The 21958-nt window shown below is 45.1% G+C and overlaps 1 protein-coding gene across 5 annotated transcripts in view; it reads left to right on the forward strand.

Annotated features, from left to right (window-relative positions):
• MAD1L1 (mitotic arrest deficient 1 like 1) overlaps positions 1 to 21958 on the forward strand; it is a 340910-nt gene that overhangs the window by 246721 nt on the left and 72231 nt on the right. For 3 of the 5 annotated variants that reach the window (XM_085074561.1, XM_085074563.1, XM_085074566.1), the window contains one exon: positions 5423 to 5613. In XM_085074561.1, the coding sequence (XP_084930687.1) occupies positions 5423 to 5613 (191 nt within the window). Of the gene's footprint in view, positions 1 to 5422; positions 5618 to 6203; positions 6237 to 21958 lie in introns of those variants that run through there. The other 2 variants (XM_085074565.1, XM_085074564.1) reach the window with 2 other exon arrangements.

The raw sequence follows: 21958 nt of genomic DNA on the forward strand, positions 1-21958 counted from the left end.
CTCCTATTAGCCTTTATTTAACACGATACAATTTATTTTTATGTTGTGCCCTTCACAGAATATCACAGAACTCTTTTCAGAAGGTATTCCTCATAAACTGAGGCTGGCAAAGAAAATTTCAGCTCGGGGTTTGAGCAGGGGAATGACTGGAAGGGTCTCAGGTGCGGAGAGGCAGAATGGACATTTGTGGGAAGGACAGAAATGCAATGGATGGTGCAATTCAGTTTTGGTTTGGGGGTGATTAAGGGGTGGCATTGCATGGCAGCAGCTTGTGCTGATGGGGGAGAATAAAGGCAATTGTGGCCTTGCTGCTTGGAACTGAGAAAACACTTTCCTCTTCCCATTGTGGACCTTGTGTGAACAAGGTGGTTCCATGTTCATCCCTTCTGTGGACACAAAATTTAAGCAATTTCTTGTTTAACTAAAGTAAGGTTGGTGAAAATGCAGCATCTTCCATAGCTCTGTTGGGTGGCATCTCTCTTGAGGCACCCTGGCAGGGTCAGCAGGGACAGGAATTCATGTGTAAATACTTTATCCTCTGTGTGTGCTGGAGTGAGTGACCCCCAAACATGGCACTGAGGGAAAATAACCTTTAATGGAGAGTAAGAAAGGACTGCAGGCCTTTCTGAGAGAGAGAGAGATGTATTAGCTGGGATTGCAGCTGAATTAATGCAGCTACATGGCTTGTGGCGTCTTTGAGGATGGGCAGAACAAATTTGTATTTTCCTGGAAAAGACTAGTGATACATTTAATTTCATGCCACTTTTGGTATGCTCAGAGCCACATTGTTTCCTCCTCTTCCCCTGGGGAAAAGGTTAAGCGTGAATTTGGTTTTCTTTGGTGTAGAGACTGCTATTGTTATTGATTGACCCTCCTGAACTCAGAGCAAGAGCCAAAGCTGTGGTATTTCCAGGCTGCTCTGAACAGTTTCAGATGTAAGGAGTGTCAAAGCAATGGAATAAAAAGCAGTGACATTTTCAATATGAGACCAAAAAAGCCCAACTCATATTTTATTTATTTATCCAAAATAGTTTGAATTATTCATTAAAGTTGATGTAAGTGTGTGAAAATACAAGGTGTTTCAAGAAGCAGCATCATTAGGAGGAATTAATCATTTGGCAATATTAATTTTCTAACAGGTTAATGATTTTTTTTCAGTGAGGATATTTTTTCCACATCAAACTCTTCAGGACAGGAAACTTTTTGTACATACTCTCGGCCTGAATACAAAGGAGATGGGACAGTATTTCTATATATTTTCCTGTTCTGTCTGTTCTCCTTCATTTTTTTTTTCAGGCTGGTTGTTATCCCCAACCAAGGCATGACCCGCCAAATGTCATGCTTATTTTCTCAGCTCTTATTTTGTTAAGTAACCTGGAGGTACTTTGGCCTCCCTTCTTTGGGATGAAGGATGTTTGTGGTGTGACCTTCCCCATTCCGTGGCCTCTGCAACTTCTCCCACCTGTTTTGTGCAAGTAGAACAAAGTCCAACACAGGAACTCAAACAGGTTCTGTAAATACAGAGATTGTAGTCCTCAAATACTGTCTTTTAAAATATGTAATTCTCCAAATGGTGGGAAAGATCTGAATGGATCAAGATGTTCAGTGTTCTGAAGGTGGCAGATAAAGTGGGTGGACATGTCAGTACTGTGAGCAGAGCCCTGATCCTGAAAGGATCTCCCTTTGCTCCACGCCTCTATGGCTGTGCCTTAAACACTGCTCTGAAACAGCTGAGTTGCACTCTGTGCAAGTGATGACTTTTAAATCAATTTTTCCTGACTGTGCTAGAAATTTGGCGGGAATTAGCGGTATTAGGTGAGGCTTAAGAATTAGCGTTGTCACAGCTTTGAATTCAGATGCAGAGCAAACAATGAGCTACCTCTTAGCTTAACAGCTTCACTTGATGGGGGACATATTAGAAAGATTAATTACTGTCCCCAAGTCCTATGTGCTGCTGTCCTGCTGGCTGGGTGCAGGGGAATCTGTGGTGCCAGGTCTGTACTTAAAAACATTCACAGTGCAGAGGGGCTCCATAGGTACCCACTGCCTAAAAATAGACATTCTGTGTCATTTTAGGCACCCCAAGGTGCTTGAGACGTTGGCCTGGGGCTGGCTGGTATCACACAGAACAAACATGCAGGGTACCTCTTTCCTGCTGAAGCATGGTGGAAAGGTATGAAAGACATCCTAGGACATCTCAAATGGCTTTGTTTCGGCAGTGGGATCCCATCTGGCTTTTCCCAAGTCTCAGTTTACCTTCCTCTCAAGTTATCTTCCCTGGATCTTCTCACAGTGTGTTTTCTTGGTTGTGTCAGGAGATCCCTCAGAGGAAAGCAGAGGAGCAGTCACAGTCCTGAGTGCTGTCCTGAGTTAAACCAGGAACAGCCCTGGGTTGAATTGTTTCCAGGGGATAAACACTGCAGGAGGGAGGCACCAGCAGTCTGCAGCTGAGCTACTGAGGACTGGGGTTTAATTGGGCATGAAGGAAGAGCAATCTCTGTTTTACAGTCAGGGTTCAGTGGACCTTTCACTGGGGGCAGCTGCAAACTCAGGAATTCCTATTGTGTCCCTGTGCCTGCTTGGGTTTTTTTCTGCTCTGTCCCCAAGCTGAAGAAGCCCTGTTGGGCAATTGCTGACGGAGTCACGGAAGGGATGACAAGGCTTTATCCCACCCCTGGCTGGCGCTGGCACATTCAGCTGCATCTACATTAGCAGTTTGACTTCAGCACCTTGTGCCAGTGGCTGACACGAGGCTTCTCTAACGAGCAGAGAAGTTTTTCATGCAGATGAATTCCTCCAGCCAGGACACCAAGACTGCCGCAGGCTCTGGAAAGAGGGCCAGGAGGAGCAGCAGGGAAGCAGCAAGGGCACACAGTTGGGGATGAAGGCTCCCTGGTACTTCAGTTACACTGAAAAGCCCCAGATTTCTTGCATAAAAGACTGATTGTAGTCAAAGTTTTTCCTTTCTCACCCTGGGGATAGTGGAGGGAAGCAGGTGCCATCACTCAGTTGCTGTTGCAGAGACAGAGGGTTGTTAAACTAGGCCAGTGCTGTTGGGTGGGGGATAAAGCTGCAGCCCAGCAGGGCTGAGGATGCTCGTGGTGGCCACTGGCAGGACCAAGTCTGAGAGACAAAACAGTGGAAAAGGCACTAACTCTTCATGAATAACGAAAGCTGTTCAAGGAGTTAATGAATTAGAGTGCCATCCACCTCCAAGGTTATAAAAGTTGGGAAAGGCAACCTCTGAGATGCGGTAGGAAGAGGCAGATTTACTTTTCCAAGGCTAGGCTGCATTTATTAGGAAAAAAAATATTGCTGTTGGACATGGGCAATATATTAAAAGCAGTGCTGTCTCTGACAGTGACGAAATGTTATTTACCACTGCAGTGTGGTCACTGAATTTTTACTTTCATATATAGGATTTTGTCCTTAACAGTTGCATAGCTGAATGAAAACTAAGAATATCCAGGTCAGAGCTGCCCGTTAACCTCCCAATTTCAGAGGCTGATTTCTTGATTAATCAAAGACCAGTCCCAGCTGAGATGATGGAGAAAGGGTCATAACAACCCAGAGAAGGGTTGAGTTAATCACACACTGATGAGTTGGTGTGGGTGGGAAAACGGGTGGTCAGAAAAGACAAAGCCTTTTTGAGCTCATGAGAAGGCACTGTGTGTGAAACACAACCCTTGGGGCTTGTCAGGGTGGTTTGGATATTCTCTACTTAGTTTACATCCCCCTACAGTTGGGGGGTTCCCTGTATAGCAGGGTTTTAATGAACCAGCTGATGTTCCCCATGACTGCCTTGCTCCCCTTCATAAAGCAAGATGCAGCTGGGGGGAGACCCAGAGGAAAGCAATAGTTTGCTTGTACATCAGCACCACAAGCAGCTCAGGAAGGTGCAGCTGGATCAGCTGGAGGTGAGGAGCTGTCCAGCATTAACTCTCCTGTGTGGATGCTTTCACTCAGAAGTAAAGGGACATGTAGTTCTCTTTCACCATTAAAGAATTCCTGTCCTTGCCTGGAGATTAAACTGAGTTGGATTAAGGCCAAAGTACTTCTGAGCAGGGGCATCCTCAGTGGCATTTAAGGCACTTTAACTTAACACATTGAATTATCCTTTTGTCCCATGCAGAGTGCCTAACTAAAGCAGAACAGGAGATGAGAGGTGACTGGCATTCTGCTGGTGTGCCTGCAGCTGCTCAGAGGTGAATCACTGGCAAGTCCCTGGCCTTGCAGTTTCCATCCTACATCCTCCCTGCACTATGCCTCAGAGGCCAATGGAAACACTTTCCAGCAAATACTCAAGCAAAAAAATTTCCAGCTCGCTTGGGAAGCGATAATGTTTAAGTATGAGCTCTACAAACCCAGCCAAAAACATTCCTCATATTCCAGCAGTCACCTTGCACTGAAGTTCCTGCTGTCCTACTGCTGGACCTGATCTAGCTAAACTAAAGACATATGGGCTACAAATGCTGCAATTATGTCTCTGATGGCAGCACAAAGCCTTAAGCCTCAGAATGACAAAGAGGTGTTCGACTGAGGAAGTCTATTTGTTTGCTGTTAGAAAGAGTCAGGATTTTTCCTAACCCTGGACTGCAGTGTTGATAAAACAGGCTGACTTGGGAGACATCTCTAGTGTATATTAAAGTAAAGCCAATCTCTGTAATTAATGGGATGATAAATCGAGGTTTAATTACTCAGAAGGCACCTTGGGTGAAAGATTCATGGTAATTGTTGTGTATCCTCTTGAAGGATTCGCAGTGCTGGCAGCTCCCTTTGTAGCAATAAAACACAGGGTGAGTGGCAGGCAGTCTCCCAGGACTTCTCTGATAGGGACTAGTCCAGTTAAGGTAGCAAATGCAGAGAAGCAGTGGTGCTCTCCAGGCCTTTTATCATCATAAAAGCCCCTTCCCAAGCCTTGAGGGAGTCCTAAGCAGTGTGTCAATTTGAGATCAAAGCATTTACCTCAAATCTCCTCCATTGGAGGAGATTTCCCTTGTAGGCAGCTTCCTCCTGATGCAACCATACAGAGGCGTATTTCACACCATTCTTCCACTTTATTGCCTTGTGTGGAGGAACACCCTTCTCTTGGGTTCTGTGTAGGAAACAAGACATGTGCATGTGGGGAAATGGATGCTATAGCTTTGAATTTTTGTAGTATGTTGTTAAAAGACTGTCTGAGCAAAGAAAAATCCATCCCACCAAGCCATGTCTGTTTTCCTTACTCCCCAGTTGACTATCTTTTGGTCTGCTGGGGCCAGGAGGAGAGGCATCCAGCTTGCTTGTTCCTCTACTCTGCCTGCTTAATTCACTTTTTAATTAACCTTTTCAATTCACTCAGTTTGGCCAGCACTATAAGCACAGCACAAGGACTCTGTGCCGGTGACATATAAGAAAATCCCCATTTTCTTCCCTCACACAGAGCTGAAGAAGCAAGTGGAAAGCGCAGAGCTGAAAAACCAGCGCCTGAAGGAAGTTTTCCAGACCAAGATCCAGGAGTTCCGCAAGGTGTGCTACACACTGACGGGGTACCAGATCGACATCACCACGGAGAACCAGTACCGCCTCAGCTCCATCTACGCCGAGCACCAGGGGGACTGCCTGCTGTTCAAGGTAGGTCTGTGCACCCCTGGCTGCACCTGCTTCTTTGGGTTTTCAACGTGTATTTGCTCTTTCTCAGTGATTAGACTGGAAAATCACTGCCCCCCGTTATGTGGCTGAGTGTTCCCCATGAGGGAAGTAAAGATACTTTCTTCTGTTAAAAAGTAGGAGGTTTGACATCTGGTCTCCCACTTATATATCAAAGTCTGGAGTAAAGAGAAGAGTCTCAATATGCATAATACCTAAGGCATCTGGCCCGGCACTTCACCTTTTTATATTATCAGTTATGTGCCGCAGTAATAAAACCTTATGTAACCATCAAGGCTCATCATTACTTCACTATGAGATATATGTCCCTATGTTTTTCTACCATCCTCTAGCGTGTCTGCGTGTCATCATCTTGTCTTTATGTAAATTGGAATCCCTTTTGAGCGGCAACTCATCCTGGTGTGTGTGAAGTGCCATTTATGTGAGCAGCACAGCCGAGTAGCAATAACAGTCTGTCTCCTGTCTGTCGGGTGCTGTGACTGGTCTGGCTGGGTGGGCTGTGAGGTTGTGGCTGGATAGAGAGGCTGTTTTTCCTCTCTGTTGTTACCTTCCAGCTGGCAAAGTTGGGCTGATGCATTAGAGAGCTGAGGTGTGACGCTGAAAGTCACCAAGCTGTTAAGTGCTGTCTTTACGTTGGTTCAGGTGTCAACAGCCCCAGTTTACAGGTCAGTGGGAGAACTTTCTTCTTCTCATAAATCATACCTGCCCCCCACTGATCCTCCCTAGGGCAAATCTCCTTTGCAAAGGGCTTTGGAGGTGTTCAGTACAGCAGGGAACCCTACAAGCAGGAAGTGGGGAAGTTCTGTTTCTGCAGACTTACAGCTGTGTGCCACCTGTGCATTGATGCAAGATTGTTTCTCTGTATAACAGCACAAACATTTTCCTGTTCTGCAACTTTAGAACCTCACGGGGAAAAAAAAGTAAAAAGGAAAACCCAACAAAGCAAGTGAGAGAATGTATAAGACAGCACCTAGGATCTTTAGTAAAACTAGGAAAATGTCCCCAAACAGTCATGTTGCTTGGCCTTAGGAGAGTTCTGGACTAATTGAGGCACATGGCAGCAACAAAAGAAAGCTCAGTGCCCTGGGAAGAGAACAATTCTGTTGGTTTTGAAGCGCTGCCATTGAATCCCAAAACCAGTTCTTTGTTGAGATGGTGCAGGGCTGCTCTAACTAACACCTCCAGAGCCCTGTACTCACACCTGTAGTGTTAAATATTTAATGAATGAAACTTCAGCAGACTGCTGGAGATGTCTGTTGGATGCCATGGCCGGACAGTACAAGTTGCAGGGTTTTTTGCACCACAGGAGAGATGGCATGCTTGGAGAAAGTGAAGAAAATATGAGAAAATATTCCTGGCCACACAGACAGGAACTGGCTGGCAGCTCAGGAGCTTGTCTCTGGTAGGAGCAAACTCTCCTCCATGAAATGGCAATATAAATAACTTGCATGCAGGAGAGTGGATAATAAGGTACAGATTTCTCTCTCCACACATTCTTCTTGCTTTCTCTTCTTCACTCGAATGTTTATTCCCAAGTATATCCCAAGGATGGAAGTGATGCCACAATTCCTAGAGCCAAGGATGGGTCATTTATTGATGCTTGGAATTCCTCAGCCTCTCCTACCACCTTTCTGGACAAGAGAAGCTGATTTGCTAATTAGAACATGAACAAGAAAATTTCAGGCTCTTTCCTTGGTTCAGTAAATCGCGGACAATTCCCACCGACTGCAGCTTTGAATATAAACAACAAATTATTTCCTTGCTGGGTCCAGGCAGCTGGTTCTCATGTATGTATGAAGGTTTGAATCCTGACTACAGCTTCCAGCAGGGTTGTGTGTTTATGCTGTGGAATTTCTGAGCCATAGCAGACTGTGGGTGTTTGTGTGCATTTCATTAACCCAGAGAGGTCACAAAGCATGGATGCTATTTGTATTTATTCTATTCAAGCAGTTTATGGAACAGGGTCTATATAATTAAACCAGAGAAGTCCCTTGGCACTTTACAAGCTTCTGTAGTTCGGCTGTAAACTTTAAAAGCATATTTCAGTAGCACTGCTGGTGGCATTTAATTTTAAGTGAGGGATGCAATAGGAGCTCCTGTAGTGTAACCCCTTCAAAGCTAAATGAAGATAAAAGATGTGCTTGGTTTTCCTGGCCAAGGTGTGCTGTTACTATAGTGGAGCTTATTATCTACCTGCTGTATGTGTCCAGGCAGTTTGCATTAATTGGGATTACAGCTCCAGTGAAAGGGTTAATCACAGTGCTGTGCTGGGAATGCCAATGACTGCATCTATAAATGAGCACTGAATTCCAGTGAAACCATACCAGTATTTATTGGTGATCCCTGCCGGTGTAACAGATGAGCTTATCAGCTTGAAGGATGTTCCAGTGATTTTCAGCCCCTCTGTGGCTGTGTGGGCAGAAAGGCACATCTCAGGCTTCACAGCTCACTCCTGCTTGTTTGTTTCTTTTTATTCTTTCAATTAAATGCTGTGGAAAGTGGTGTTACAGATTCCTCACCAGGAGTTTAGATTCTGATGATTTTTTGCAGGCTGTAATGCATTGTAGCTCCTGGGGCCATTGACAGTGTCCTATTCCATTCCTGTTGCTGCTCTATTAGATGTGTCCAGCCGTGGCACAGGCTCTGTGTTCTGTGTGATGCTCCACTGGTGTGTCTAGACCAGCCCACCCATCAGATACCCAGGCACTGCATCGACTCCCTTTGTAACAAGCCATTAAAGATCTGTGTTAAAACAAACAAACAGTGCCAGGGAGCCTCCAGATCAGCTTATCCGACTGGGAATGAGGAGGTGGAAAATCAGGCTGTCATTGCCTGGCCGGGTGTACATTGTGCTGTTTATCCTTGTCTATGGCTGGGTCCTGAATGGGAGTAAGGAAATGAGGTCTTTAGAAAGGCAATGACAATTGTTTCAGACAAAGAAAGTCCTTCAGTAAACAGAAAGACTGGTCAAATTTGAAGAGGAGATGATTTGGAGACACTTGTACAAATGAACAAACAGTGGAAAGAAATTAAATCACAGACTTTTTTCTTTCTGTGTGCCTAAGGACACAGTCCCAGCCAAAGCATTTGAAGTCAATAATTTTTAAAGAAAAAGAGTAGAAATCCTTGTATTTGATAGACCCGATGGCTTCAAGGAACTACTGAGAGCAGAAGGCCAGTACCTTTTTTAAAATGTTAAGATATCTTTGTGGACAAATAATAATATCTAGTTTTACATTAAATGTGCACATTTACCTGAAGAAGGGACATTCAGTGCTCTCTGCTTGGAGGTGTAAAGGCAACTTCTTACTGTAGAGGTTAGGAAGAGAATTCCCTTCATGCTGCTTATTTTTTGGCTTGGGTATCCAAATGCTTTTGGTGCTGCTGTACTTGGCAACATTCAGCTCCGTCCTCTGGAAATGGGAATGAAGACTTGAGTGAAGAAGAGGGAGCAATCTGATCTGGATTATTCTCAGTGCTACAGATAAACTATTTCCAGTGTTGCAGCATGAATGTGGGGCTGGTCACTTTGAAAGGATCCTGGGCTGAGCAGGTCATTGATCTGATCCTGTGTAATTGTCAATGTTTGCAATCTTTTTGGTTTCAGATTCCTCTGCTTTCTCAGAAAGGAGTGCTCAGATGTCTTGGTAATTTGTGGCTAAATTATTTGGGTCTAAGTTGGTTGGGAAGGAAGTTAAACCACATAAACTCTATCCAGTATCACAGTGGTATGGTTATGTGTCTGAGCTCATAAATAATCCTGCCCAAAAGGCTGCCTTTAGACAGATATTTTCTATATCTTCAGAGCTTAGTCTTGCAAAATACAGAATCCTCTCTGCTTCCAGGTCTCACCCTTGTTGTTATTTTCTGTCAAAATTATCAAATGAAAACCCAAACACCAGCAGTAGTTCACTGAAAAGCATCCCCAGGTGGATAGGCTGTTTTCCTTGAGAGAGAATCTCCAAGATACCAGACAGCAAACAAAACCAGAAGCATCCTGACATAGCTTAAGGTTGTGGCCAGCACCAGGTCTGGCACTTCTTGCTGCAAAATAAAACCTTTATTGGTGCCCTGTTGGAATGGTAATACAGACATAAAAACAAATAAAATCAACAGCTTTTCTACAACCTGAAAAATTAAAAAGCTGTGCAAAGCTGGCATGCACACACTGTCTTTGCACACCTCCTTTAGGAGTTAAATACAGAATTAGTTTGCAGATCTGTAAGGGGAACTGTAACTATGTCTTGGGGATATCTTTTTATCCCACCCCATCTTTGGGTTTTTGTTCTTTTTATTTTGTGTCCAGATAACTTTTATTCTCCTGAGTGCTCTTGTCTCATCTTGAAGCTGACAGCACTGCTGTGAGCTGTGATTCTTGAGTCCACATTCTTGGCATACCTGCAGTTTCAGTTATTCCTTCTTGAACCTAGCAGAGTGTCTTGGAGGAGCTTGTTCTAGCTGTTTGTGTGTTTTTGCGTCTCTATCTTCTCCCCTCTCCTCCTCTTCACCCTTGATGAGTCTCGAGGGGAGAAGGAAATCACAATTTTGATGGAGAGCTATTTCTTCCAGCCGCCGTCTCGCACTCCTGCACACACAATCAAAACTAACAATGGGGCTCATCGCCGGAGCAGGCCAGGCAGTGAGAGATTGATTAGGGACTGCAGGCCTCTCCTAACTCCTCATTCTCGTTAATTACAAGTTATTTCATTTTTGTATTTTGTTTTCAATTTGCCCCTGTGGTTGTTGGCGATGATTTCAGCTCAGCTCCGGGGGCACAGTGCCTTCCTGCTGGATGGTTGCTGGGATTCCTGGAAGGGTCAGCAAGCACCTATCTTGGGTTGCCCTAATCAGCAGCCCTTAAAAGGAGCTGCTGAGCAATCTGTGGTGTTACAGCATCAAACCCTGTGTTTAAACTTCCCACACATCATTTTCTTTGGTATTGTAGCAGCCTGTTTTGTGTTAGGACCTGACTTTAATTCTTGCTGCTGTCTTCAAATTGCTCTTCTTCGTGCTTTTTTTCTTCCTTACACAGTTTCTCTCTTACTGCATATGCTCCCTTGAACAACTGCCTGTTCCCTAGTGCACATTAGGGCTTTTTCTTTTTTTGTTTTTAATGAAGCCAGTCACCTCAAATATAGTGGAAACATCTAACAGAAGGTTTTCTTTGACTGCAGAATTTCTGAGCAAAGGCTTGAGGAGGCTGGGCTGGAGCCTTCTTCCCACTGAACAGAGGGAATGTTCTTTGTCTGCCTCTCTTCCCCACCTGCACAGGGTGGATGATACTCCTGCCAGTATCACTGTACTGTTGTGAGGATAAATGGATGGTGCTGGTGGGGAGCATAGAGCACCTTTGGGGTGGGGAATACCCTCCCCTGTTTCCTGCAATACCTGGGGAATACCCTCCCCTGTTACCTCTTTTACCTTTGGCAAAGGAGGAAGGCACTGAAAAAAGGCAGCTTTCCAAGTATCCCCACAAATTCTTCTCCTGACTTCAGCCCCCATCGCTGTCAGAACTGCTGATAGCCTCATCCAGGCTATGACAGACATCAGCCATCCCAGCTGAAGGACCTCACCATCTTTCCTGGGCTTCTCGTGGTCTTGACAGCATTAAATTTACAGTTGGACTCGATGATCATAAAGGTCTATTCCAACTTAAATGATTCTATGATTCTGCAATAACAATAAGTAACAAAGTTACTGGAACACACTTTTTTTTTTTAATAAGTTTGCAATTCATCTCTCTCCAAATCCCCTTCATTGAAATATATCTTATTTAATTAAACAGGAGTGACAGCCTGAGCTTTCTAGGGCGAGTCACGTGCACCATGAAGGATCACAGGTCACTGACAAGAATTTAATTAAACCAGAGCATCCAGGCTGGTGTGGCAGTGTGTGTGGCCCTAGAGGGACACGGGGTGGGCACAGGGCAGGTCGTGCCTATGCCCCAAACCAGAGAGCCTGTGACTCCATCCTGGTGCCACGAGGCACAACTGCACAGCACAGAGGTGGCAGCCCCAGCGAGCAGGAGGCAGAGCAGGTCCTGGCTGCCTCACCTGCTGTAAGAAAACCCTCTCCTTCCTCTCTCCCCAGCACCAGCTCCCCGTGTGATTGCAATTTGCTGGAGAAGAGTTGTTCCTGTCACTGGCTGTGCCCAGTGCCCCTGTGGGAGCTCTCGGGAGAGGAGGATGTCTGTGTCCTCCTGCTGCTGTGTTTGAACAGCTTACAAAGGACTGTGTGGGCTGGCAGGAATGTGTTTATGCACTGTGAGATGAAGGTAGTGTTAAAAAAGGGATAAAGCAGAGGGGACATAAGCAAAACCCCTCCTGGATTCTGTTCCCATCTCTGCCGCTAAATCGCCACATGGCTTTTTCTCTAGGTCACTCGACCTCCTCATTTTCTCTGTCCCTCTCACCTGGGTGCAGAATATTAAAATCCATGGACTCCCAGAGGCTTGAGAAACTTTTCAAAATGTCCTGTGGTGGGGAAGCTGCATGTGCATGGGTTGGAGATGCAGCCAGGGCTTGGGGCAGCACTGGTGCTCTTTTCTGTGGGTACCTACCACCTCCAACTGGCATTAAATACCTCCAAATAGTTTTATTTATTTATTTATTTATTTATTTGTCTGAGTCTCTGGTAGTTTCAAAAGATGTTCTACTTAGAGGTTGTGTGATCAGCACTCTTCAAGGAAAAGGCAGTGCCTTGGAGCCTGGGCGATGGGGGAATACTGAGCCTCTCTGCAGCACACATGAAATGGGTGTTTTGCAAAGCAGCTTTTGATGCACGCTTGTTACTGTCCCTGGCTGCTCTGCTGGGATTTTGCAGAACATGCAGAGCCGTGTCAGCCAACCACAGCCCCGCTGGTCGCTTGCATATGGTTCTGTTCAAAGCTGCACATGAAAAGGAGAGGAAATTGCTGGAGGTTTTTGTCCTTCTGGAGGGGAAAAGCCTGGAGTTTCTGGGTCCCCTGCATCTCAGCCATCTCCCTTGGCTGCTCCACAGTCTCTGTTGTTTGTTGTCCTTGGACACAAGTAGGGGACTTGTCACCTCTTGTCCCATGTGTCCATTCTGGGCCTCTGTGCAGGTGTTGATTTGCTCCAAGGCACACATTTGGCCACAGCAAGACTGTCCTGGCATCATCTTCTGTGCCATCCTTGTGTGCCAAATGCTGTCAGGGACTTTAGCCATCCCTGTGGACCTTTCCTCCACTTGTGATTCCCCATGGACACCTCTTTAGCTGGCTGTGAGGGGTGGTTGGTGATGCAGAGGGCATGCAGTGACAGCATTACCAAGGGACTTCAAGATGGCTTTGGTACCACTCCTTCCCCTTTTCCCTGTATGTTCCAGGAACAGGTTTGTGAGAACACCTCTAGGAAAAGCAGTTAGTTCCAGGAAACAGCTCTGAGGTGCAGCTGGGAACATCCAGCAAAGCACCCACCAGCATGTGAGTGCCCAGGTCATGGCAGCATAGCTCAGAGTGGGTGGCAATCACTGCCTCTCCTCTTGTCTTGAGTAAGCAGCACGTTGTTTAAATACAAATATAATTAGGACTTATCTCTGGCTTTGGGAGTTATAGCTGCTACCTATGCTTGACTGGGGCAAAAGATTTTCTAATCTTCAGGGAGGGAAGAAGGTGTGTGTTTGTGTGTATAAAAATTGTCCACAAGTATGGAAACACAGCAGAAGATTCCCATGCTGGTGTGGCCCTGGGACGTCTATTGCCTCCATCAGAAAGGTGGGTCTGGGCTTATACCAAGGTCTTCTCTATATGTGGTGAGTGTAAATGCTTGTGTTGTGCCCTCGTGTATGATTTCAGTTGAAAGATTTCAGCCTAAATTCAGTTTGGGTGATGAGGTGGTTGGCTCTGTTCCACCATGCTGGGCAGGTGAGAGGGAGGGATGGATGGGGGACCAGTGAGAAGCAGAGAATGAGGTGTTGTGGTATCTCACACCGTCAGGAGTGAGACAGGAACCAGAATCTCCCAGCCATACAATTCCTCTATCATCCTTGTATTTCTTCCACACTTCACAGTCTAAATGCTCAATTCTTACATGGTTCTTAACCATGAAGTTGGTAAAGCATAAACCAGTTAATGTGCTTTCTCTCAAACTGGCTTGCCAGCTTAAGATAAGAGCCCATATTTCAAAGCTTTTTAGGCAGCTCTGCTTCATGGGATCCCAGTCTCTGCCATGGTTGGGTTTTCCCAAGACCCTCATCTAAACAGAGGTCTCTCTTTTTTTTTATTTTATTTTATTGAAACCACTTGTAGAAAAGCAAAAATAGTAACCACTGTGAGTGTACCTTCTGCTCCAAGGCATCCTACCAATGTTTGCAGGCAGTTACTGCTGGAGAGGGTTGGAAGCCCATCAGGCATCCAGTCGTGGCAGTTCCTGAAGATTTGATGCACTTCACAGCATCAGGGAATCTTAAGCATGATGTGCCATGCGGGCTTTCCAGATCATAACACATCCCATCAGTGGTGCAGTCAATCCATTAATATTGCTGTGTCCAGGGAGCAGTGACAGAATGCAGGCAAACCCTGAAAATCCTTCTGGAGAGCTTTGTTGCAAGGACTGACTGCTGGGATTCTGGTGGATTTCTATCTGATGCTACAGAGCAACAGTGCTTGCAGCTGAGCTCTTCACATTCTGCATACTTAAGGAATTAATACTTCGCATGGATACAGCTCTAATAATTTAATATTAAGGATAATATTAAGGATAATATTAAGGATTTGATACTGTATCAACTGTCTTTATTCACATTCACAGAAATAGTAAAAAAACCTATCCCTGTTCTCACATCTGTTCAAATAGGCAAGTTCATGAATCATTGTAACTCCACACAAAAACCATTTCCTCTGCCCCATGTGAGTGTTCCTGCTACAAGCAGGTAACTTAGTACTATTTTAGGTCCTTGTATCTCATGTATTTTCTATTTTACCAATTGCATGAGAATGTCCTTTGAGGAAGAAGTCCTGAAAAGTATTTTATGTCAAATCTGTCTTATAAGGATTTGTAGCTAAATCACATCGTGGGGGAAGCAGGGAATTTGAGAGCTGAGGATGACCTCCAGCTTTGGCAACTCCCGAGATTATCTTTTGATGGCATCTCTTGCTTCCAGAAGAAAACAAACCAATCTGGCTGTATCTTGGAGGGAATATATCAAACTGCAGCTTGAAAATTTTAATTTGTCCCTAATCTGTTTCAGCTCAAGCAGGTAGCTGATAACAGTAGATCTATCTCAGCCATGTTCTGGGGAGCTGTCATAAATTTAAACCTTTAAGCGAAGGGTTTGTCTGTCTTAATGGAAGGCTCTGGGGAGTGTTTCGTGTGCTGGCTGTCACTTTGCATTTCCGGGACGTGTCTGACCCTGGAGAGGGAACTGTCTGCAGATGATTTTGCTGTGAAGTAGAGAATGAAGAGCAGCACAAGGTGGGGTTTGTAATCATGTCGGTGCCTTTGGTGACTGCCACATGTGATGTAGCAATGATGAATCCGCAGCAAGGGTTGCCGTCAGCTGTCAGTTTGCTGGTCTCTGGGAAGCCTCCTGTGTTTGTGGGTGTTGAAAAGGCCCAGCTGACAGTTGCAGGGAGGCCCAGAGGTTTTGGACATGTGTGTAAACAGCTGTCTCTTGCTGTGCTGCTCAGGAGGTTGTCAGACATCTGTGCACGTCTCTGCCAGGCAGGAATCTCACCGCGTTGTCCTGGGGAAGCACAGGAGTTGTCCTTGGCTTTTTGGCAGAGTCGCTGCAGCCCAAAGTTGTTTTTCTTCATATAATTCCATTAGAGTGATGACAGTTTCAAGTTGGAAAAGAAAAAGACCTGATGAAAGGACCACTCTGTAAGTAGGGAAGATAGACAGAGTGGAAGCAGTAACTAGCAAGGTAATAGACGGTGATGGATCTATAATCTCTGAGGCTGCTGTGTGCAGTAAATTTCTAAATAGCGTCCTTTCAGCCCTAACCTATTTATTTGCAAAGTGCTAAATTTAATTTTCCTTAGTCTGCAGGAAAGCAGCATCCCAGGAATAAACCTTTAGCCCAGCCAAGAAGCTGTGCCAAAGTGCTTGTTCCAGCATTTCCATTTCCTCTTCGCTCTGCGCAGAGCGTCGGGGCTGAACCCCCAGCACGTCATCGCTCAGGCTGGGATGGATCCTGCTCAGGAGCCTCTTCAGAAGGGGAGATTTCATAGCTGCAGGTTCAGTAAAACCCCCTGGACTCCAAGAGCAAGATGAATGAACCTGTCCTAAGGTGGGAAGGCTGGCACATGAAAGCTTGTGAGGGAGCTTTGCACGTCCTGACGCTCTGTCTGCCTTGTAGATCCAGGGCTGAGTGCTAAAGGCTCAGCTCAGAATAACTTCAAGAGTTGAACAGCACATAAAAGCCCACGTATTCTGAAATCTCCACAAAGCCACATCTTGAGGAAGAAAAGCAGCAAGTTTTCCAAGCAGCCAGCACTCTGCACATTCACCTGGCAAAGTTTCAGCGAACGTGGTGAAAAGTAGGTTTCTGTGCGTTGCTTTTTGTTCTGGTAGCACTGTGCAGGTGCTACACACAGCATGTGTTCTTCTGGAGCTACCAAAGACATTTGGTTTTTTCCCCCAAAATTCACAATTCAGTTGAGTTTTAGCAACTTTGCTTTGATAAAATATTTCAGGAGCAGCCACTGAATCCAGGAATTGGCTTTGAGTCAGCGCTCAGTGTTCCTTCAGTTATCATGACCCCAATGAAGTGCAATGTGGGCTGTCACTAATCCTGTTGCTTCAGAGAAAATCAGATCTCTGCTTCACAGCTTTGCTATTTTCCTGCCCGTGGAGGATTTTGGCAGAGCTTCCTGTTCCTCTTTGTCCATTTCTTTTCCCCATGATGGCAGCACAGGCAGTGCTGCTTTGGCTGGTGGGGAATGTCCTGCCCATGTTGCCCTGAGATTCCACCATATCCCCAAGATGTTACTTCCCAAGGACTCTGCTCACTTTATCCATCTTTATTCCACTGAGTAAAAATCCAACTAAACCTTGAAGCAAAAGGCCATTGAGAAGTCAGTCTTTTTTTGGTGTATATTTGTTCTATTTTGCTATTTTATAAGTGTAAATTTAAATCCAGCCCTCCCCCTCCTTCTCTAATCTCAATCTGGAGAAGAGTTCTGAGCTTCTCGACTCTGCTCAGAGCTCTGACATCCCTCTCACATTTATTTTAAAATAAATAAAAATAACAGTGCTGGGAGTTGAGGGTGGAGAATTATGCAGGTCTTTTGCCCACTTTTTGCTTTGACACGGAGCTGGTGGGAAGGGTAGCTCTGCTGCAGGCTGGGAAAGGACCTTCCTGAGTGGATACTAAATTTGCTGTGGGAGTTTCTGTGTTTCTGGAATGAGGTGAAATTTCCATCCAAGGGTGGTGCTGTGTCACCTGCCCTTTCCTCACCAGTTAACAGGTTCCTCAAGTCTTGCTCTTTCTGCTGATAGCGTGGGTACAGATGAGAAAATAGATATTTTTTGTGAGGGGAGATGATGTCTTTCTCTGAGAGCCTTTCTCTGCTATTCTTTCATTTTAAGCACAGCGTCACAGAAAATTTCATTAGCCACACCAAAAGTCTCTCAGCCTGCAATCAGCCTGTCACTGAGTGATAGATGTACAGTATTGATTAATATTTACATTCTTTGGAGATTTTCCCTTACCCAAGGGGTCGTATGGAAAGCCATGAGTCGTTGAGCCTTGGAAGAGCCTAGGGTTCACTCTCTGCAGTGAATACAGAATTGGTAGTGCATTAAACTGAAATGTCTTCTCCACAAAACCAGAACTTAATCAATTTAAAACCACATTTTCCTACCAGATTTTTCCCCTTGAGCCAGGTCTAGAGGGAGGCTTCTCATGCAGAGGGTAAGTGGGCAGCACACCAAAGGCCTTCAGACTGCAAAGGGGCATATCCAGCTTGCCTGAGCTGCTTTCATTACTCAGAGACTGAAATTTTAATCATTGAATTAATTTTTCAGAAACCGAAGTGCAAATCTGTACCCCCAGCGGCATTAATAATGAATGCAGGGAAGAGAGAAATTAGGAAAAAGAAGGGATAGGAAATTTGGGGTTGGGGAGGAACGTTTTTTTGGGGGTTACTAATTTGAAGGGATAATATATAAGTTGTGTTTCCTTCTCCCTGGGCCTTTCTCCTTGTCTTGCCCATGCTCTGTCCAACAGAGTGCTTCATTTCTCTCTGAGGCATTTTTCCAGTACTTGTCCTTCCTGCTCCTTTTCACCTGGATTTTCTTTTCCAGGGTAGATAGCAACTCTGTACACACACAGGGTCTCACTCCTCATCTCCAGAGCAGACCCCAAAATGCTGGGGGGCTCCAGTTCCATCGTGGGGAGTGAAGGAGTCAGGGCTCACCTGCTCCTCAGGTTTAAAGAAGAAAAGGTCTGAACTACAGCCAAGATGCCAGAGCTTTCTGCCTCGTTTTTGGCTCTTTCCTTTCTCTTTCAAAGATCACACAGGATTTTTCCCCCCCTAATTAAAAGTATTATATACCAGAAGATTAATTAGAAATGAAAGTGATTTTTTTTCCCATCCCTTTTCTGCCAGTGGAAAAGGCCTGTGCCAGGCGACTGCCAGAGGGAGCTGGGATTTCTCCCTTTAATGGATTCCAGGCAATTTGCCTCTGGACAGCTATCTTATAAATAATGAATGTTTGCACAGATTCTCCCAATTCTCTCTCAGCGCAGGTGGTCTTCACTACCACCATCCCAAACAGCTCTGGAAGCCACAGGGTGCTCCCATCCTCATTCACCACACTAAAGGGGCAATTCCTCACAATTCCCTCCCTCCTCCTTGCAGGCATCATGAACACCCACTTTGGTTATGGATTTGTATCTTTATTTATCTGAACTCCCATGGAGATATCACATCCATGCTCTGCCATTCCTCCTCCATCACACAGCACTGGCAGCAAAACCTCCAGCAGTGGATGAGCAGCACATTTCTCCTCATGCTCTGATGGGCTGACATTCTCAAAAGACTGTAGGATTGTTGCCAGCAGATCCAGGACTCCAGCCCAGGTGCACATTGCACGATTGCAGGGCATTTTCCAAGCCTTTGTGCTCCCTTCCAAGGCTCTCACAGTAAGAGGATGATTCTTTGAATTGTTGTAGTAATCTTCAGCAATGAGGATTTGGTTCAATGGGTGCTCCACAGAGACCAGCCTAGAGGACAAATCCTCTCCCAGAAGGAAAGCTGTGCTTGAGTTTAAAGCACCCAAGAGTGTTTTACACAGAGCAGGGGCTTTAAAGTGGCCGTGGTGGTGCAGGGATGAATTCTAGTCCTGAGGAGGATGACACAGCCTGAGGTTTTCTCTTCATACAGCACTGCTTGCCCTGTTTGTTTCCTTTCCACTCCAATGGAAGTGGTGGCTGCAGGAGGATGAAGGTGAAGGTCCCCAGCTGCAGAGAGCTCCTGTGGTCAGCAGCCACCTGCTTCAGAGGAAGGCTGGGGATTGCTCCAAGAACCTTTTCTGTGGCTCTAAATACAGCAGCTAATGACACCTTACACTCAGCAGGAAGAAAACAGAATTACTAAACTTGCAATTTGGCACAGTGGGAGTGTGAGTTTGTCCTGCCAGTTTCTTGTTGCTATATATTTCCAAGACTTTTTTTTTTCCCCCATTATTTTTTTTTCCTTCTCTGAGGCAGGTGGAATCCACATCAAGGAGTTCACTTTAAGGACTCAAATTATGCATATGGAAGGCACAGCCCCAAAAGGAAAAGACTGATTGCTGCTTTTAAGTCATCCAGCACAAAAAGGAAAATGTGCATGTTCTCTGGGAAATGCCACATGTCTTGACCTGATGAGTAATGTGCAGTGATGTCCCATTAGGAGCCACATTCCCAGTTTGGTGTTGAAGGAGAGGTATATATTTCCATGTAATTTAAATCACTTTGACTTATGGTTTAGGTTTGTGCTAGGCAGGCTGCACAGAGGTTCCAGGAGAATACTGTTTGAGATGGCTTCGGGGGCCAAAGAAAGAAGACAACTGAAGGCAAGGTTAGAAATAAGTGAACATTTCCAGTTGAGCAAGTTTTACGGTCATGCACTGTGGTAATTGAAGGTTTGCTGTTAAATGCTACAAATCTGCGCTGGAGAAGAAAACCTGGACCCAGTTTGAGATTGCTGCAGTGTGAGCTGGGAGAGCTCTTTGGGCAAGAGGTGCTGTTTGTCAAGAAATGCAGGGAGCAATAATGACAGGGTAGCAAGGCCCAGTTCTTCTGGGTGTTTTGTAGAGGAGCCCATCATCTCTAGGGGTTGTGAAGGTTCATCCTGAAGATGCATGAAAATTCAGATTAATTTCTCCAGCAGTGCCTGGAATGGACCTGTGGAGCTGAGCTTGTCCTGGTGCTGTTTGGGGATTGTGGCATAAAACAAGTGAATACTGTGGAGATAAAACTCTGCCTTTCTAGCTCCCCTTCTGCACCTCTGCATGCTTGTTGCTAAATCTGTGTTTGAGCTGGGAGGACAGACAACCATCAGCAGCTCAGACTAGAGAGATGTGCTCAGAGCTCATTTCTGCAGCCAGCCCCAGAGCACTTGGAAGAAGCAAACGCCTGGTTTCTGGAGCAGGGACTTGCTTTAATGTTCTTATCAACTGTTTTGCAGTCTTTGTTAAAAGAGGTCAAGGCTCATTCCCCTGGGTGGGGACTTCTTGAGCACAGTACTTATTATTAGGGCAGTACCATATCTTGTAATTAGGGATGTAATTCCCATCTCTGTAGAGAGCCAGCCTGTAGCCTGGGTACCATTTAGGAGTTTCATGAGATGAATTAAGCAAGGATGGACTGAGCAATACAATGAATTTCAGCAGAGTTCACTCGCCTGAAGCCCTGCAGGTGTTTCAGACGAGATACGAAAAGTAAATACCTCCCCTCATCTTCCTTCTCTTTCTTTTTTATAGTAGGCAAGGAGAATGGCATGCTTTTGGGGCCATGCAGTGGTGACCCTCTGTCCACTTGCAGCCTGGTTGTTTGAGAGGTTACATCATCCCATAGTCCCTGCTGGAGCAGCTGGAAGAACCTCTATTTCTTTTTCTGTCTGACACTAAAGATTTTTACCTGCAAAGGACCTGTGTCTTAGAAAATTGCTGTTGCAATACATCTGAAGAGTCAGATTTTGGCAGGCTTTAAAGTGTGATGTAAGAGAGCCTTACTTAATTTAGCATTTTGTTAACTTTACTTTTTTTGCCTCCTTACCTACATGGGTAGCAGTGCTTGTGTTGTTCTGCAGGGAGTTCTACAGTTTATATGCCTTGTATAAAATAATCTTTGTAAGTGCAGAGTAAATCAATCAAACTTAAAAAAAAAAAAAGGAAAGCAATCAACTTTGGGCTTGAAACAACGAGTAGGTGAAAGGCTGAAAGAAGAAAAGGACAAAGAAGATGAATTGTGAAGAAAAATAGAAACAAAACTTTATATGGCGGTAAGACAGAAAAAATAAGGGAAGACCAGACATACAAGTTAATGCAATGTATTTTCCCCTGTAATTATATTCACTGGATGTAGATTTGTGCCAGGCACTTCACAGTAGTGTTAATGAGACCAAGGAAGCGTTGATATCCATAGCAGTTTAAAAGATAGGACTTGGAGCTGTTTTCGGTGGGCATGGCTATATTTAGCATCACAGCACACTGGATATAGGATGCCATAACAGCCTTACACTAAGGCTTCTGAAGGAAGATCTCAAAGCACATTGCATCAGTTCCTACGCAGAATTTCCCAAATTTTATTTCCCAAAATGTTGAGAGCCACAGTTGCCAGTTGTTGCTGCATTCATGTTTTTGTACAGCACATGCCAACATGGAGCGTGAGTCAGATGTCCACTGATGATTATGGTCTTGTCCTCTTTGAGGAGTTCTTGTTCTGCAGCTGTCTTCAGGAAAGGGTTTTACCACCATGGGGTTATCTTCAGGTGTGAGGATCTCCACAGTGTGTCAGAGGAAGGAAACACTAATTCTTGCTCTTGAGTGGAGCATGGTTCCTCTGCAAAAGTGCATTTGTCTTCCTTGCTTTCACACATCATCCTCCAGATGGATGAGAGCTCATTGCTCTCAGCCCCCCAAAATCCTGTTAATAACCTCCCTCTAAGTGCTGAGGAGTTGTGCACTGCACTCCTGATTTTTCAGCAGTGTAACTTGCACCTCTTCATCCTGAAAAACAGCGGTATGGATTTTACTGAGAAAAGGAAAGAGGATATTCCCAGAGATTGCAGAAAATTTACCATCCCATGTGTACAGCTCAAAGAAGTGTAAAGCTCATGTGCTCAAAGGCAGTTTTGTTA

This window comes from Lichenostomus cassidix, chromosome 14 (assembly GCF_008360975.1).
Source record: "Lichenostomus cassidix isolate B80296 chromosome 14, HeHo_3.0, whole genome shotgun sequence".
Taxonomy (NCBI): domain Eukaryota; kingdom Metazoa; phylum Chordata; class Aves; order Passeriformes; family Meliphagidae; genus Lichenostomus; species Lichenostomus cassidix.